The sequence below is a fragment of the Acanthaster planci genome, linkage group LG05, assembly GCF_054643075.1.
Source record: "Acanthaster planci isolate LZ-2023a linkage group LG05, COTS_SCS, whole genome shotgun sequence".
NCBI lineage: Eukaryota > Metazoa > Echinodermata > Asteroidea > Valvatida > Acanthasteridae > Acanthaster > Acanthaster planci.
The window spans coordinates 1,753,184-1,771,902 of NC_141781.1; the positions used below are offsets into that span (position 1 = coordinate 1,753,184).

Here is an 18,719-nt window from a genome sequence, read left to right on the forward strand (position 1 = left end):
AAAGAGAGGATGAACTTGCAAGAAGCCAGCTGCTTGAATGGATGTTTGCATGATAGCTTAGCAGCACAAACTGTAATCAGTGAGACAGTCATTCATTGTCGCAAGCACCTAATCATTTTTTGGGCGTTCTTTTAAACTGGGTTGGAAATTTAGTGATTTATTTTTGTTTACGTTTATGTGAAATTGTTTGCTTAAATGTGCGACGACAGCAATGTAATTTTCCAGTTTTTGATTTTAATAAAGTTTATCTTATCTTAATCAGCAAGCATAACTTTATGATATCAAACTCAGATTCAGAAGGTCTCTGGTTCATTTCTTTCATCTGGAAAATTCATCTATATAAAGAATGATTAACTACTCAAATTGTAAGGAGTATCACAAAAGTTTGTTTTTTAACTTACGTTCACTACAGCTGTTTTCCCGAACCACCAGATTATCTATGGCGACGTAACCGGTGCCTTCAGAACCAAGTTTACCAGTGAAGAAAAGCTGCCAACCAAATATGATATAAAAAAAGACTGGAGTATCATCAAGACAAGCAAGAATCTGTGAAATTGGAGTAATTCTCATGCAAAATACCTCTTGAGTGAAATAGTATTCTCTATCTGGAAAAAATGCTAAGGTATGGTGCAACACAGAAAAATCAGATTTTACCCCCAAAACTCTACCAAGTTCAGCTTTCAGATAGCAAAACGCTATCAAAGATTCAAATCAGAATTTCTAATGTTAATGACAGGACTTTTTTGTCTACATTTTGCACCATGATTTCGAAAGGAATTCCCAAAATCCAGTACTTGTTTTAATACAACACCTGATCTACTCCCCGCCCTCTGATGGGGAGGTCTTCCATAATGCCCACTAAAATCATTGTACAATCCAATTATGATCATTTGAAAGTCTCTGTTTAATTGAACATGAATATTCCACGACTCACTTCCAGGAGTCATACTAATAAATGTGAAACAATATCCCATGTTTTAAGAGGAGAAACAATTTGAGAACTCGTAAAAGATGCTTTTGGTTCGCAAAGTAAGAACCAAATTATGTATGTTGTCTAAGGCTTAGAGCAATATGCAAGATATCATTGACAAGTGTATTCAGGCTTTGCATATAACAAATAATGTATGTTTCATCTTCACAAAATGGAAAAAAAACTGATTCGGGGGCAGACTGCATTCTGTTCCAACTGGCCAGTGTATTCATAAATATTTATTATTTGTATACTAAACTGCAGGGTTTCCTTCTCACCATAAAGTCTTCGCCAACTTGGGCCTTGGTCAGAGTTATGCGTTCATGGGTCCACGCCGTTGCATATTTTTTAATCGTCAAGTCGTAGTTCAGACCGCCCTTTTGCCAGACAGACACCATAAGCTCGGCATCCTTGTATATGGCGTAGTCATAGTCCAGGCAGTGCTCTATGGCGTGACCGGCCATGATCGGCGTCAGCATGGTAGCCCAGGTTTTGGGTTGGAAAAAAGTGCCGTCGATGTACATGAAGGAGCCGTCACCTACGTAGTTCGAGGGGGTGAGATACACGTATTGGAAATGAAAAGACATCCACAAACATCCAATCAGAAGGGATAGCAACGGTGACAATGCTGTGGAACTTGCTCTTGGCTTTTGTGCAAATATCTTGAATCTGGAAAAATCCAGAGAAATAATCGCCCCCTTACCGAGACAGAACTCACAATGTGTGTTTGACTCCTGTTGTACAAACTCTTTAATAGGACACTATACCTTGCTTTTCATAAAAATAGAATCATTTTTAATTCTGGGAGTATTTTATTTGCTTTGGTAATTGGTACCCAAGCTCTCTGGCACTGCCAATCATTTGTGATTTTATTACTACTGCCAGGCTTCATTACATCATGATATACCTGGGTGTCGTAATTGCTATCTTCTTTAACCACTTGCTGCTGGGTGGATTTTTCTTGAGCTAGACAAGATGCTGGCTCATTTTCAAGATTTTCCGTTTTCAAAATTCTTCAAAAATTCATCATTCATTGAATGGCCGTTTATACCAAAACGAAGGACTCTTTGGGCACTATTCTAAAGCTGACAGGTAAAATTCATTGACTCCTGAATATTTCAGCCTGGCCTGCAGCCTTGGAAAAAGAGCCCAGATTGTGCGGTGTTACGTAAGATTCTTTTGTCCCCGGTGGTAATCCGCTCGCTCGAAATGCCTCAAACCGTGGTATACTGTTTGAAAACAAGGCTGGATTATCTCCACTATTGAGAGCAAAAAAATGTCGGTAATGCCCAGCAGCTCAGTCTTTTGTGCTGAGCGCGGTCTTTTGTTATAAGGCCCAACTCTTTTGTCCCAGTTTGGGGCTCCCGGCTCTGCAAATAAAGCCTATGTACTCGAAAACGGGTTGCCCGGTAGGGAGTGGTTAATGTCATTGTCCTTGTCACTGTCATTTTTTCTTTATTGTCATAATACTGTCAGCATCATTGTAGCTGTGGTCATTGATTATATCTCAGCCAGTACTAAGTCACTGTGATTGTCATGACAATCACATGGACTGACACCATCTCCATTAATGCCGATGTCCTAGCACCTACCTGCCAACAGTTCATCTGGGAGTGTTGAGTCTCTGTTATACTGATCAAACCACAACCAATAAGTGTCGTTTTCCCAGTACTGGTGAAATCCGTTCAGATCGCCTGGCATTTCAAAATTGGTCGATGCCTCCTTGGCAAAGCCCATGCAGGGTTCCAAACGAATGCTGATGTCATCGATGGCCATGTCACCTTCTACGCCATAACCAACCACTCCTTCGAACACAATCTGTCACCAAGAACATTTGTGTACAACACTGGATGTTGAGATCACATGACACAACCTTCAAGCATGCCATTCTCTTCTACACTACATGTTTATCTATGGAAAATGGTTTGAAAGTTTGACCACAATACTGATTATTGTAATCCGAATGAAATAAGCTTAAATGTCAAAGAGCAATCGTCTGTTGGCATGACATCACAAACTTTAAGTTGCTTGAAGCAATTACTCGCCTTTTAAACCAAACTAAATAATCGTATTAAGCTTATACATAATTTTATCACCCACTATTTATTGTAAGAATGTCGATGGCATTTTTCCCATGACACATTCCCCCAGGTGTGGTTTGTTTGTGGCTGAAAACACCTTACTCTTTAAATTAACAAGATACCACTACAAAAATATTTTGTAAACATGCTGTGAATTCTCATTAAGCAGAAAAACCAAGTTCAGCAACCTGAACTAGGGCTTTCTGGCAGGTCAAACCAGGATTCCGAGGATCTCTTATCAGCTACTGTTATGGCCCTCTGGGGATTTTATTACAAGCTTGACGCAAAACTGCAGATGGGGCTCGACCTTGGCTTGACCAGGTGGCGAGTGGGCTTTGCCCATAGTTTTCTCAACACGTGCCCAGTTTCATACTATGCTCAAAACTAGTGTAGCATTCCAGTTATCAAACCACATTTTCCCCTTTCGATCGGTCGAATCGATGCTCAAACGCCCGAGTTACGTTAAATCTTTGAGTTGTGGAGTCATTTGTGTGGGCCACAACTTACTCAGTACGCTTGCGTGAAAGCCGCCTTGCAAGTGCACGAATAACACTGTGCCATAGAAGGTCTTTCACGCGATACATCATAAAATGAAACTGAAGTATATGAAAAAGTGATGCTTAATTGCCTGTGTTCACATTCTGACTTAAATCGTTCACAAATCCTCAATGAATCTCATACGTCACTGATCACGAAGTTAGAGTCGGACTATATTCTCTCGCGGACGTAGATGGCACTGACCTTGCCAAATACATTGGGTGCGTGAATGCAGGATCAATATACAGCAACTTCATTGTCAGAATTCTGCCCCCTCCTTATATTATTACAGGCAAAGTTTTCACTGCCCGGTGCTGCACACAGAATTTGCCAGAATGTATAAAACATCCTTAATGTTGCCACAGGAGATCTGTGTATGTTTACATGTCATCCTGCACAAATGCCTGGTTTGAAGCATGCCCTCATAAAAATGGACCCTTACCTGAAATCGTTGGGCCATGTTGGTCAAGTCTACACCAGCTGGACTCCACCTATCCTTGGAGCTACCCACCAGTGACATTAGCAATATCTCTCGTGATTCGATGTATGAATAGATGTTGATCTTGCCCACGTTGGCTCCATTCATATGGTAGTAAAACAACATGCATTTTGCCACGCCTGCTGTGTGGTACATCACGGGAGTAATGATACGAGCTCGATCGGCGGGGCGTTGGGGGAGCGAAGCTTCAATGTACATGTACTTTCCTACACCAGATGAGAAGAGACCAAATTGGATTGAAAACTTTGCCAAAATGCAGACTTCCTTAAAATAATAATTTCATACTAAAAATTATTTAACATATATATACGACAAACTTTTTATCGTAATGATCAAAAGTGCTTTATTTTAGCTAGGAACAAGGAACTTTCCATACAGCTAGCAATGCTTTTGACAACAAACTTATAGCATATCATTTATGTTATCGTGCATAGTCATAATGGAGAAAAGAGTACACAGCACTGATATTTGTTCCTACATAAGCATCTTAGATTAGAAATCTGCACAAGAGCTGTAGTGGACATACAATAGCTCATACCTGTTTTATTTTCTTTAACAGCTTACGTAATAGGAGCAATTAACAGTGTCCCTATTTGAGATTTGAAGCTTTTCATGGTGGAGGTAGCAAGTAAACTAGACTAAGGTTTGCCATAGCACTATGGATATATCTCTTGTTTGAGACAGAGCAATGGACAGAGAGCATACTGTCCGAAATGTTGAGTACCAACAGTTCTTTTCCAAACCCCACATACTCAAAAGAGAAATATCCATGAAGCTACCGTAAACCTATCGAGTTTACGTGTCCCTAGTTCTCTTTAAATAGACTTGCATTCATAACTGTGTTTGGCTGCAAGGCACCCCTCTCTCCTTCCTGCGTTACTAGCTGGCTGGCAAGGTTGCTTGACATCTATAGACATTCTTGATAATCCTTAGCTTCTTGTCTTTGCGACAGTATTAGTTGCTTTGTTGTAGTGATCCAGGTTTGGCACCAGTATACAGCTAATAGGTGAGTTACAGTGACGTTGCCAATATCTTTTTTAATTCATGACCCAGGCGGTTTATTTCATTTCCCTTGACCATAAAATTTCATTTCCCTTGACCATAAAATTTCATTTCCCTTGACCATAAAATTTCATTTACCTTTTTTCGGGAAGAATATTATTGCCCAAAAGAAGAAAAAGTCTTACAAAGAAAGTCTTTCCAATTTCTATTTATTTTCTAAGGCAGAGTAGCCATTAAGGCAAAGTAGCCATTAAGAAGATTTGCATTCGCTTAAGACACCCTGTCATTGAAACTGACTGGAGTTCTATTTCCAATTGTTCTTTAATACCTTCCTCAGTTCCAGTGGTATGATCTACTCTTGGACCAGTGTTCTTTGACGCCGTAGCACCACTGTGTTCCTGCCAATAGAAGTCATAGTATCTCATATGTACATAGTTGCAAGCCTTCAAGCCTGATTCAAAGTCGCAACTTCCATCCACCAGATTTGGTTGAGCCGTAGCTGTTGATATAACCACACAAAACCCCATTTTGATTAAGCCTCAACATATAAAGCACATGGAAATTGATTACACATTTCAGCAAAAAAAAAAAATTGAACAACGCACCTCCTGGCATAAATTTGATGAACTTTAAATGTATAGTATTGACTTACTTTGCAAAATGTGACTTCAATAAAGTTGTATGCCTGCAGCCAATTTCCCGAAACTTTACGCAATGGCGCAGCTCTACGTATGCCACAGTTTATTGCATAAATTCCACAACAACTTACGAGCAATTTCACAAAACTTATGCAATGAATTATGAAGTAACTCATACAGTAATTTTAAGTGGCCTAAAAATGAAGCAAGATGAATGATTTGACTAGTTTATTGTGTTGGGTTAAGTCACATCGACAAGGCTTACAGGAGAAACTTTTGCAGAAGGTAATGAAAAACCTTTTTGGCTAGTTGTGAGAAAACTGTAAGATTTTCTGTCCAGTTCTGACGAAAAAAAGACGAAAACCTTTACAAAACGGTGGGGGAAGGTGATTCAACCACTGTTTGGTGAATGCTGTTATATTGGAAAAGAACAGCTGTCGTAAAGGCCGTTTTTGTCCTTGTCCAAGAAATCTAATATTATTTAACCGTGGCGCATGAAATCGAATGTAAGTATATTGCGTAGCTAAGACATAAATTTGCAGCACAAGGCTTACGCGGTTAAAGTTACCCCAATTTTCGTGATATCGGCTATACTTCATTTAATATTCAATAAATTCAAGCATCTTTTTGATGTTCCTTTAATTCATCTGTTTTCACATCAATCAAGACTTATTTTGACATATTTGGTCAATCTGTCATCCGCTACTGTTGTATCTTTGTTTCAGCTAATTGTAAGTGGGCTTGGATAGACCAATCACAAACTTGGAATGTCGACGTTACGCTCCTTCTGTACTTGTTTGAAATACGAACTGGTAGATGGATATTTGCTGAACTACATGTATGCCAACTTACTCTTTGGACAAGCCCCCATGGTGATATTGATATCATCAATGGCGACATCAGCGTAATAGCTGTACATTCCCTCAAAAACAATCTGTTAGGAAAATAAAAACATTTTGTTCGACCATTTCAATGGACAAGCCTTCAGTCAAATGTATTCCCGCTTCTTGAAAAAAGTTACGGTTAATTCCTGGGTGTCAATATTCATATACAATTGTGACATGAAATCTGAGCTTCATGACATCACTGTGCAGATCAACAAGCAGCTCTTACAAAACGTAACAAATCGTAATTAAAAAGTTTCATCAAATCCTCCTTCCAGTCAAAACTGCAAATCCCTAAATCATAACATTGTCCACTTGTGGCTTGTGTGCTGCAATCCACACCAACTACGAGTTCATAAATTGAAGAACAGATTTCAATGTAATGTGAAACATTTGTGGAATGTGACAAAACTTCATCAGGGGCTGACCCATGATTTTTTTCAAGGAGGGGTCAGGCCCCTGCAATCTTTTTTATGTCCACAGGTAATGCATTACATTGTTGCTGATGTACAAATAACAACGCTCACAGGATGCCACTTTTTTCATTATTACTAACATTCTTATTTCACTCAATTTATTATTTTGTGTGTGTCAGAGCTGGGGGGAGGGGCAGGGTGATCCTCAACCTACCCCCGTATCTTGCCTTAACTTGTTTGCAAAATATTGCATAAGGAAATTTAATTCTAATTGCTAGGTTCCTGAAATATATGCTGCTGTGCTCTTTAGTGTGCATTAAGTGACTACACACAACCTATTGTCAGCAGTGGAGGAACACCAGGGGACCCTCTGTCTTGACTGAGGGCTTGGCTCTCCCCCCTTTACACCAAAATACAATGGGCAGGGCTTAAAATGGATCAGTCTTTTTATGACTGATGCCCAGTGAGTCATGACTGGATCTCCCACTTTGAAAACTGCATACTGCCGACACTGTTTCAAAAGCTTCGGACCTCAAGTCAGGTCACATCAGGTCTGTCTTTGATTGTGGTACCTGGAAGTTTGAGTTCATAGGCGGTATCTCCACTTGAGCCATGTTCCACTTGTCTCCCTGGTCCCCGAATACAGAGAAGAGAGGATCAATAGCCAGGGTTTGACCCCAGCCAGTCAGGTAGACCATGAGAAAGTCTGATCGATAACCGCTCAGGTAGTAGTAAAACTCCAGGCACTGGGGTATGTCCGAGCTCATGAGAAGGGGCGAGTAAAGGTCAGCCCTGTCACCACTCCGCTGGTAATAGGAATGAGTGTTGATGTACAGGTAATGACCTATGATTGGACAAATACCAAAATAAAGATTGAAAGACAAACAAAAGGAGTCAGGTTGGTGCAGTGGTTACTTTCCTCACCTTCAGATTCAGTGGCCTGGGTTCAAATTCTACCCAGCTAACTGGCTGGAGTGGGTGCCAATTCCAATCATGAGCAAATAATTATAAACCCATGGTTCAGCACAAACCTAAAGCCACAAACTGGCTGGAAAATGTAACCTTGTCTGCAGTCGGATTCTGGTTGAATTGGGCAGGGACGGGCAAAACTGGAGGTTATGCTAAAAGCACCGAAGAACGGAGTTTGTAACTGACCTCTTACCCCCATCAATCAGCAATGTAACTTCTTTTGCTTGAGATTCGCGTCAAATTTTATTTTGAAGAAAAAAATGGGTTAAATTTCATCAGTGTAAAATCTTCACATAACCACAGTGTTACATGCAAGTCCTGTGACAACACTGTGTTCTGTAGAAACATGCTTACCAAGGCATATTCCTGGTTCTAACATTTCAAGAAAATGGGTGATTTTTATGGGGAAAATGTTTTGGCGTACCGTCAGCAGTTCCCAGAGTGTTGTCAGCTCCAACTGGCCATCCACTCCCATGTGACCAATCTAATTCATCATGGATTGACTGTGTGTAGCCACACATTGTGTTGTTCACATCTTCAAAATCGCAGTTTGCCAAACTGGATGCAATGGGTACCGGCGTGGTCGTCGGGATTGGTGCACTGGTGGTGACTGAAATGGGGGAATGATTCACTTGAATGTTAGAGGCAGTAACGATGGAAAACCTTTGGTCAATGAGTAAAACTTTGTGAGGTCAAACTAAAACTTTGTAAGGTCAAACAAAAACCAAAGTTGTCTAAAGTTTGAGAAAATAGAGGTGCCTGCTGGTTTCTAAATTCTTTTTTTTTCATCACAGCAAATTCTTCTGTGAAAGCAGATTTGTTTTCTGGACAGCTTTATTGATACAGCTGTGACTGTTCTAGATATGTGCCGTTTATCCGCTGGCGAATCACAAGTAATGGGGGTATTTTGCGCCCTTCGGTTTTGAAATAACCATGTTTCAATGCATTCTACAACTATTTCAAAATGTTCTTTGTGTCGGGGAGATGTTGATTTTAGCACTGAGTTTATTAACCCTAACCATTCTCGATCTTTCAAAATCATCCGGGGCGTTGGGGAGGATTTTGAAGGATTGAGGCTGCATGTCAAAACTACACTGCTGATTGCAAAGGATGCGTTGTCTCAAGGTTTTGGGTTAGACCTTGTGTTGTTTATATTCAGCCATGCATAAATTCATGCCCACAATATATGTGAAATCGTTCATACTGCTCCAGGAAACCATTCATCCTCAACATAATGAGAGGAATTACGGTATCCGCTGCCATGCACATCTGACTTGGACCAGCCTGGCAGCTGACCCCGGCAAGCTTGGTGGTCGACATCGTGGTTAAGACATCTGCACTGGTAAGCAGGAGGTCATGGGTTTGGGTCCCACCCGAGTAATCTTGTGAAGTTTTTATCACAAGATCTTGGACAGCACTGAGAATACAATGTACACTGTTAATCAATATCAATGTCGGTGTAAGGGCAAATCTCATAATTACAACATTTGACAACTGTTGAATATTAAATACAATCCCTGGTACATGAGGACAATGCTACATTTCCTTGAGATACATACATGGTGGGCAGTCATCCCCCTCATAGAATGTGACATCATCTATCGCTATATTATCTCGGAATGTCTGGCCTCGGGTTGCTTCAAAGATGAACTGTAGACAAGATATGGAAAAGAAACAGGCACACTTTTACTGGCTTATTTCCACTTTTAACCTTCATGTGTTGTATACAGTAGATTTCCATTACAGCGCTCCCTGATGTAATGCTCTTTAATACCTATAATGCTCTATATTTATTTCTCCAAATGCACACCCATTCACGTTTTTTCTGTGGTTATAGCGCTCCCGTTTACAACACTTTTTGGGATATAATACGGATTTTGGCTTGAGAACCATAGAAAGTACGTGAAATGATTCCGGTTACAGCGCTCTTTACATTTCAAAGTCAGATTCTTTGAAAAATCAACGTATATGGAAATGAATCATAAGGCCGCCACGACTGGCCGTCCTCTTGGACACCAGTGTAGCGATCACACAAAGTGCAGACATGCACTCGGCCATCCATGCAGCACGATCGCGAGCACGTGCTCACCACGGTGAGCTGCGCCCAGCTGTGGTATGGATTTGAGTTATTAAACAGAAATCCCTGAGTCATGAAGTCATTGAGCTCATGAAATGTGTACATAATTACAACAAACTTAACTTGCTCTGGTGTGGTGACATTGTTGTGATTATTTTCCCACTTTTTATTTGTTCTCGTGTAGTTTGGCGAGACATTGAGACACTACATGTACATGTACTATTTTGTTACCGAAAGGTCTCTTTCCACCAATAAATAAAATCAGATGCTTAAATTTTATGTGTATCATCTTGCAGCAAATCTCGCCTTTTCACCGATTGTGTTTGGCATGACATGTTGGGTCTGATTTCACTGGTGTTTTCTGATGGCATACCACTTTCTGTGGTCACATGGTTAGTGGAGTGGAGTGGAGCAGTGAGGAGTGGAGTGGAGCAGAGTAGAGTATGTGGAGTGGAAGACAGTGGATCGGAGTGGAGTGGAATGGATCAGAGTGGAGTGGAATGGAGTGGATCGAAGTGGAGTGGAATGGAGTGGAGTGGAATAGAATGGATCGGATTGGATCGGAGTGGAGTGGAATGGATCGGAGTGGAATGGAGTGGATCGGAGTGGAGTGGAATGGATCGGAGTGGAGTGGAATGGAATGGATCGGAGTGGAGTGGAATGGAATGGATCGGAGTGGAGTGGAATGGATCGGAGTGGATCTGAATGGAATGGACTGAAGTAAATCGGAGTGGAGTACGTGGAGCAGAGTAGAGTGGAATGGAGCGGTGGTGGAGTATGTGGAGTGGAGCGGAGTGAAGTGGGGTGGAATGGAATGTAGTGGATTGCACTGGAGAGGGGTAAAAAACAAAACAGAGACAACCAAGCGAGTCAGTGTAGGGCCACGCTGATAAGGCAAACCTTGCATGCACCTCTTACGCACATCAATTTAGGCACGCGCTGTTGCAATACTGAACTGGCTCACTGCAGCAACATGGAGTTGCTTTCAGATATCATTCGGAAATGAGAAGTGTAAACCTACACTGAAAGTGTATGGTGTCACAGGGACATCAATCGTGGCTCTGTGCCAATAGTCTCCCTTATTCCCAGTCATGCTCCACACAGGGTCATCAGGAAGCTCTGTGTCGCTGCTCTTCTTCATGTAGACCTGCAGCGACTCGATATCCCGACCAAACATGTGATACCAGAACTCCAAGCAGGACGGGACAGGTTGTACCTTGGCTTCCGGGGACATCAACCGAGCTGTTCCCCCTGGGATATCGTTGTAGTCCTCCTGGATGTACATGTAAAACCCTGGGGAGGGTACGAAGAATAAAGTACTGCAAAATCTATTGGCATTGGCTGGTATGAAGGCCGTTGATGGGCCAATTATTTCGGGGGAAGGGGAATGCTGAATGTGTGACCAACTCAATGAATATATGTCAGAAGTCAGCAAAGCCCTTTTTGAGTTTCAGTTTGTGGCCAACTGATGAACTTTTCTTTGAAGTTGTGACATTCAGTTTGATATCCTGTCGAGAACAGGCATTGCTTGAGGGCTCTTATTGGTTTCCACTGTGCAAGATTCTTTTAAAGGCCTTCAACTCGAAATTGTTCTGTGACTCGTGTCTCATTTTCACAGAGTGGGCCACAAATAACCGGACTATTGGCCCCCATGATGACCTACGCGTACATGCACTTTGCATAGGAGGACCTATAAACATGACAAAGCTGTCCACACAGGCACGGCTGCATACATGTACATGACGGGATAAAACGTCCTGCAAAACCTAAACTGACTCTTGGATGACATTTAAATTTACCGATCCTCTATTTGTTTTGTACACACACAAAGACCAAGAACTCTATAACAGAGATAAGGTAGACCACAAGTTTAGCTTGGCCACTGTGCAAACATGATCATTGTAGTAGCACATGCAGACATGCTTGCACTGAATGGCTCTGTGGGCAAATTCCAGGATGTTGACTGGTATGACATGTCAGTAAGAAATATTGCAAAACATTACTGTTCAAATGACTCTTGTGGGCGAAAATGTGCAACATTTGGCTGCAGACCTTTTTCAGCCACGTGAAAATGTAAACAATGCCACCACATGTGGACTGCCTTGGCCACGGTGATCACATATATTCCTAAGGGCAGCTTCAACCACGTGCAAGCGCAAGTGCGGACACTGCATCCTTGACTGATTTATCTTGAATAGACAGATTACCATCACAACACTATGCATCATTACCATCACAACACATCATAGGTCCAGCATGATCGTAACATCACTGGAAAAAGGTCTAAACAATGCCAGAAGTTACCAGTAGCTGCTATATATCTTGCTTTTGAAGTCGACAATTTCGCCAAAAATAATACGATTCAGGCCTGGTTAACATTACTTACATGTAGTAATTCTCAAATAACAAAGATTTGAAAAAGATTTTTGCAAAATGTTTTGAATGAAAAGCCTCCAGGTCACATAAATGGGAGCAAACCGTCAACCAACACCTTGCTTTGCTGAAAATTGGTTTCAGAAATACAATGCATTTCTTTTCATGCCGAACCTTACAGAGCATTTAAAATTCGTCCACAGCAGCTTTCACTCTCACTAAATTTGGAGTTTGCATGCACAGGCCATTGTGATATGCCGCTGAACTACCTACAAAAGAAACTTATCTGTGAACAGTTATGTGAATCACTTCTTGTAACGTTTGATTATCTGACTAGATTACAACTTTCCGGGGCAGCCTGGGTGATTTATACACATATTTTAAAGTTCCAGTAAATTCAGTCCATATTGCAATCTGACAGACCTGGTAACCTATAAGAGTTAGCATGCTATGCAATTCGGTTACCACCATGGTTGGAAATGCAAACAGACATGTTGCCGCAGAAGAAGTTTTTGGCAAAAGTAGTAGGATGAAAAGTACATGCACCACCTGTCCTCTGATTTCCGGGCAACCAAATAATTCAATATTGATCTTTCGTTTTCAAACAACAGCTTCAACACCAGCTAGCATCCACCTTACACAGTAGAATGCAGAAGGAGATAAGATTATCTCCAGAAGATAAATGGAGAAATAAAGTGCCAGATGACCCAATAAAAGGTGTTTTTACGATGTCGTTAAGTGGGCTTCTTTGTTCATCCTGACATTTCTTATACAATCAATGTGGGACGGCATTATCTAATGGAGTAACTTTCATTGGGAATATATTAACGCAACTGTTCAAATGATTCAAATTGTGCGAGTTGACAAAGAGTTAAAACTTAATACTGGAAAAGGCAAAAAGGTCAAAGTTCTATGGAATGCTAAATCGCATTTTTGGCCACTGGTGAAAAATGTGTGTCTAGCTTCTTGAATTAAAATTCAAAATTAAAAATGGTTCAAATTATTAATATTTTTTCACTGAGGAAAAGATAGCAAGCATATCTGTGTTTTCTTGTCTGATATGTTAAGAGAATCCAACTATGCAGGCGTTTTTGCCACGATTTTTTTTTCAAAAGTTTTGAAAAACTTCTAAGAATGTAAAAAAGTTCAGAAGTTACGAAGATATTACTGTTTTCCACTTAACGTTAACTAGTTTCTCACCGAGTGGGCTGTTGGTCGTATGGTCTTCTCCCGGCCCTGTACTTGTAAGTCCCTGGCTTGCTCCATTTTGCCATGTCCAGTCAAAATCATCTGATGAATCTTGCTTGTAATAGCAGATCTCAATTTCTTCAAAGTCGCATGTGATACTGGAGTAGTTCTTCAATCCAGCTACAATACATTTGGGAGAAAGGAAAAAAAAAACTCTCACACTGAAAATACACTGTACTTTTTTTTTCAAAACTGAAAAAACTTGGATTTTTGCTTCCCCTGCCAACTTCCAACAATGCAGTATGTACTTCAGTCAAGTACGATAGGACATTAAAATTCAATTTATAATGTCTGTAAACAACATACAGTTACATATGCTACCTACAGCCTGCAGTTATGTTTAATGTTTATGTTAAGAAATGACAATTATTGGGTGCAGAGTGGGAAAGACTTGAATGATCCAAGCTAACCTTCTCCCGGACAGCCTTCGGTGGACGTGATATGAACATCATCAATGGCAATGTCACCTTGATAACTGGTGCCTCGGAATGCCTCAAAAATGATCTGGCCAAAATAGAACATTTAAAGATTACGAGTTATACCCTTAGTGTGTGTTAGGTATTTCGCTGTAAGCTGAACATTATATGTTTTATATTTTAAACTGGGTGTTTTTGTCCTTCATAAATGACACTCTATACAGTGTTTAATTGTGCAAGGCTTGTGAACGCATTCTCTCGCTTACTCAGTTAGGACTCGAATCCATGACCTTGTGCTTACAAGTGCATGTCTTATCCTTGACCATCAAGATTGCAGAGGTTAAAGTAAAATAGCAGGTACTGCGTAATTTAACCACATTCATAAAAAGCAACTTTTTTTCAGAAGCCTCCAAACAAGACAGAGTATACGGTATTTGAAGTATAACGTTAGTGATGAAGGACAAAAACACTCTATTCAATTAACATCTCCCCAGCGTAAAAAATATGTCTTATAAATATGCATGATATTGTTGCAGTTGTCATAATGAGAAGTGTTGTTTTAAATGTTTCTTTTGGTCAATCAACTGCCTGACACCAACGAGCTGATATCAATATGCCACATTTGTTCTTCCATCAAAAGATCAACCTTAATTCCTTCTGCCTCCAAGCTTATACAGTTCTGTCTTCTTTTACACTTATCAAATACTTGTGTAGCCCTAACCTGGGTACTTTGGCTAGAAACCCTGCCACATACATCAGTCTGCATCATTTGGCAAAGTGGCTTGCCTGCCCAGTGTAACAAGATCCAACAGGTCAACTGTCCCCAAGGCTAAACAGCCTGGAAGTCTGTGGTTGCCAGTCACCACAAGATCCAACAGGTCAACTCTCCCTAAGGCCAAACAGCCTGGAAGTCTGTGGTTGCCAGTCACCACAAGATCCAACAGGTCAACTCTCCCAAAGGCCAAACAGCTTGGGAGTCTGTGATTGCCAGTCACCATAAGATTGAACAGGTCAACTCTCCCTAAGGCCAAACAGCCTGAGAGTCTGTGGTTGCCAGTCACCATAAGATCGAACAGGTCAACTCTCCCTAAGGCCAAACAGCCTGAGAGTCTGTGGTTGCCAGTCACCATAAGATCGAACAGTGGCATTATTTAATGGAACTAGCTCCCACTGGTTCAACAAAGCCAGCTCTTCAGCTGCTGTTGATTGCCCACTGCAACGACGATGTACACCAGACAATATCACACCTATTGCACATGTGCAGGTGTGGCATACATAGTTTGGACCTCTACACAAAAGAAGTCCATGGGTGCGATGGCGTAGAGTGGACTTGCACACGCCCGCACAGTGTTTCCCCCTCTCTGAAAAACAGTTTCAGAGGCATTTTGGGGTCAAGTTTCCTTATAACCACAGGAGAACAAAGTAATGTCCACACTTTGTATGTAAAATAGGTACAGTTGTGCTTCATCTGGCAGGGTTAGGGTTAGAATACAGCTGACAACAGTAATGCAACAGTCATATCTTCTGGCATGAACAATGTTAGCTGAATCACGCTGTGATGGTAAAACGCTGTGATTTCAAGTAAGCAAAACTTTTCAACTTAACTCAATAAACATGAACAGTTAAGCACAACTTAAAATGACAAGACTGTGTAAGAGTTCAACTTAAAAAATAGTCATGTAGTGAGGGAAGCATGCATCAGACCAGGTGTTACATTTTATTGCATCATCTTCACTGTGATAGCCATCCAATCAAACCACTTCTTTTCCACCTGATATGAGCTTTACTATGGACTAGAAACATTCCATAGTCTGGACAGTTATTACCAGATACTGCTAACCACGCTGGTTTAGTTTTTTAATCATTTACTTTCCTTCATGAGAAATGCCACAATGGTGTTAAGAGGAATTACTTCATCGCCACTGTGACAGCCAGCCAATCCAATCACTGCTTTTCCACCTGATACGAGCTTTACTGGGGAATAGAAACATTCCATCGTCTGGACAGGGAGGTTAAGCATTACCAGATACTGTGTACACTGGTTTAGTGCTTCTTTTCATTCATAAGAAATGCTACAATCGGTGTGAAGAAGAAGAATTACTTCAACGGTACGAATAATTCTTTGAGGAGTTACATGTAGACACAAGAAGGGTAACTGTCTATATCGAGAGTAAAGCTTGGTTTCCATATCGACGTGAGAAATGCAGAAAGCACTGCAATCAAGATGGAAACTGCAATGCAGACACATGGAACCATGCCAACCAGAGGTGCCGCTGACAATGCAGATAAACGCAAACCATGTAACCTGCACACAATCGGCAAAGTTGAGCCAGGTTCAATTTTACCGACTGTTTACATTGCGCAGCCGTGGTATCCCCATACAAACACGCAAGCTGGCATGACCAGCCTGCAACGATGTCCCTCTCGCTCAGTTCCACGAATTTTGCCCATTTCTCCTTCAGGCTTAGATATCACACCCTTATGATCAAAATACCATAGCAGACCATCAATGAAATGCATGAAACCGGAGTACAGATTTGGCATCATGAAGCGGTACAATCAATCTAATAGGGGATTTTCTGCAATAAATCACGGAGTTTTGGACGCATTCGTGTTTGGGGTGGAATGACGTCATGTACTGTCTTTTCCGTCCATGTCTGTGTCCTCACATCTTGCGGACCATCTGCGTTACAAATGACCATATGGAAACCAGGCTGAAATTAATGCACATGAACTGGCATGTGTCTTTGCTCACTAGGAAATCCAGGCTGCTCTGGACGTGCACTTCGGCTGCCCGCCACTTGTCGCCCCGGTTGCCGGACAGCGTCCAGATGAGTTTCCGCTGAGTGGGAGTGGATGCGTTGGCCTGCAGCACATTCAAGGCGTCAATGTGTTGGCCATACATGTGGTACCAGAAGATCAGGCAGTGGGCACGGCCGTGAGTCTCGGTGACGGGCGGGGAGATCAGCCGTGCAACGTGACCCAATCTGACCGGGGATGAGGTCTCTATATACATGTAATTACCTGCAGTGTGGAAACAACCGGCAGATTTTCAGTAACAACCCCTAATGTTTGTCGTTAAACAGGTGTGTTTCTGGCTGGCAGTTACACCAGCTACAATGCTTTGAGGTGTCGAGTGGCATCCACTTTGGTAACGTTTAATTGGTGAAAAATAAATGAGCATTATCAACAGAAATTGATCAGTAATGACTGAGTCACAGTTAATGCTTTAACCTTTGCTAAACTGCCATTGCTATTAGAGGGTATGGATGGGCCAAATACCATTCGGATTCGGTTTACGACACATTACTTGTAAGAGAACATCTACATTATAGTACTTAAAGGAAATAACAGTGAAGTGTTACATAGTTTTTGTATCCTTCTTTTTCATGACGGGTTCATTGTTTGAAGTCCAATTCCAGAAATATTTCAAATATTTTTATTAGTCACTCTGTGTAACTTCTGTTCTCATTTACTAAAGAACAGCATTCAAAGCGTGTAATCCTTGGCAAAAAAGCTACCTGAGCTATTTCCATAGGTGTGGTCATAAGATGGCCCTGTTTGATAGCTTGGTGTGTTTCCATTGCCTACGGTCCAATCCATGTCATCCGTACGATCTTGGGTGAAATAACAGATGTGGAGGGACTCGAAGTCACAAAAGACCTCCTCTGCCAAAGAAACAACAGAGTAGAACTTTTATAAAATTTACTCTCAAAGGAACGCCTACAGTCACTCTGAGTATGTGTCACAAGTCAGAAGGGTCAAGTTCTGTAAATTAGGCGTCCAATTTTTTTCGAGTCCTTCTCACATCTGACATATGATTTGTTAGTTCAGAACACTTTCTCCAATTTCCAAGAGTAATAAATTAATGTAAATTACCTGCCAAACAAATAGAAATAGTTGAAATTAATTTCAATGATATTTACATGTCAAGTGACACAGGTCAGGTGTAACAGGGACACAAAAATGTCCCACTTTTGGATTTGGAATATATAGAATGGCCCAGAAGCTACTTGAGTGACATCATAGAATTTTAAATTAGGCCCATCAACTTGCGCCTTGTGTGCAGAAACATCAGACTTTGCTTGGCGCGCCGTTTCAACCTTTGACTTTGAGTCTTGTCTGCCCTGCTGATGTGTGACTGGGCTAAAAAAATGTGCGATGTGACTTGTACTTGGACAAAGGGACATGTGACTGGCTTTGTGACTGAACCAAATCAGTAATGACTTGAGACTTGAAATGAACTCGCAAACAATGACTTGTGACTTAACCTGGACTTGCAAAACATTCCTCGCTACCCTCTTTGACAGAACAGCATCAAGACATGAAACTCGGTAGATCATGAAACTTGGCTATGTCATGAACATTATAAATCATAAACAAATCTCCACACAGAAAACAGACCATTTTCGGTGATATGTGAGTCTGAAGACAAAAAATGTGAATAATACATTCACCACTTGGAAATTGTTCTCTAAAACAAAGGAAGTAGTAGTAAAGAAGTGTCGCAAACTTTTAAGAATGGGAAATGTCAAAGTTCAAACCCAGTGGGGGAACATGCACTGGGCCACTTACGTATGAATGCAATAACTCTATGTACTCTGTACAT

At 41.1% G+C, this 18,719-nt stretch overlaps 1 protein-coding gene across 1 annotated transcript in view; it reads right to left on the reverse strand.

The window, feature by feature from the left end:
* Positions 1 to 18,719, reverse strand: part of LOC147798986 (MAM and LDL-receptor class A domain-containing protein 1-like) — a 32,115-nt gene that overhangs the window by 3,437 nt on the left and 9,959 nt on the right. The window contains exons 8-21 of the mRNA XM_022247276.2: positions 17,632 to 17,778; positions 16,866 to 17,134; positions 14,105 to 14,198; positions 13,647 to 13,814; positions 11,095 to 11,366; positions 9,556 to 9,646; positions 8,421 to 8,606; positions 7,600 to 7,871; positions 6,580 to 6,661; positions 5,418 to 5,588; positions 4,031 to 4,293; positions 2,563 to 2,788; positions 1,249 to 1,508; positions 402 to 489 (exon numbers count right to left, since the gene is read on the reverse strand). Of these exons, the coding sequence (XP_022102968.2) occupies positions 402 to 489; positions 1,249 to 1,508; positions 2,563 to 2,788; positions 4,031 to 4,293; positions 5,418 to 5,588; positions 6,580 to 6,661; positions 7,600 to 7,871; positions 8,421 to 8,606; positions 9,556 to 9,646; positions 11,095 to 11,366; positions 13,647 to 13,814; positions 14,105 to 14,198; positions 16,866 to 17,134; positions 17,632 to 17,778 (2,589 nt within the window). The remainder of the gene's footprint in view (positions 1 to 401; positions 490 to 1,248; positions 1,509 to 2,562; positions 2,789 to 4,030; positions 4,294 to 5,417; positions 5,589 to 6,579; positions 6,662 to 7,599; positions 7,872 to 8,420; positions 8,607 to 9,555; positions 9,647 to 11,094; positions 11,367 to 13,646; positions 13,815 to 14,104; positions 14,199 to 16,865; positions 17,135 to 17,631; positions 17,779 to 18,719) is intronic.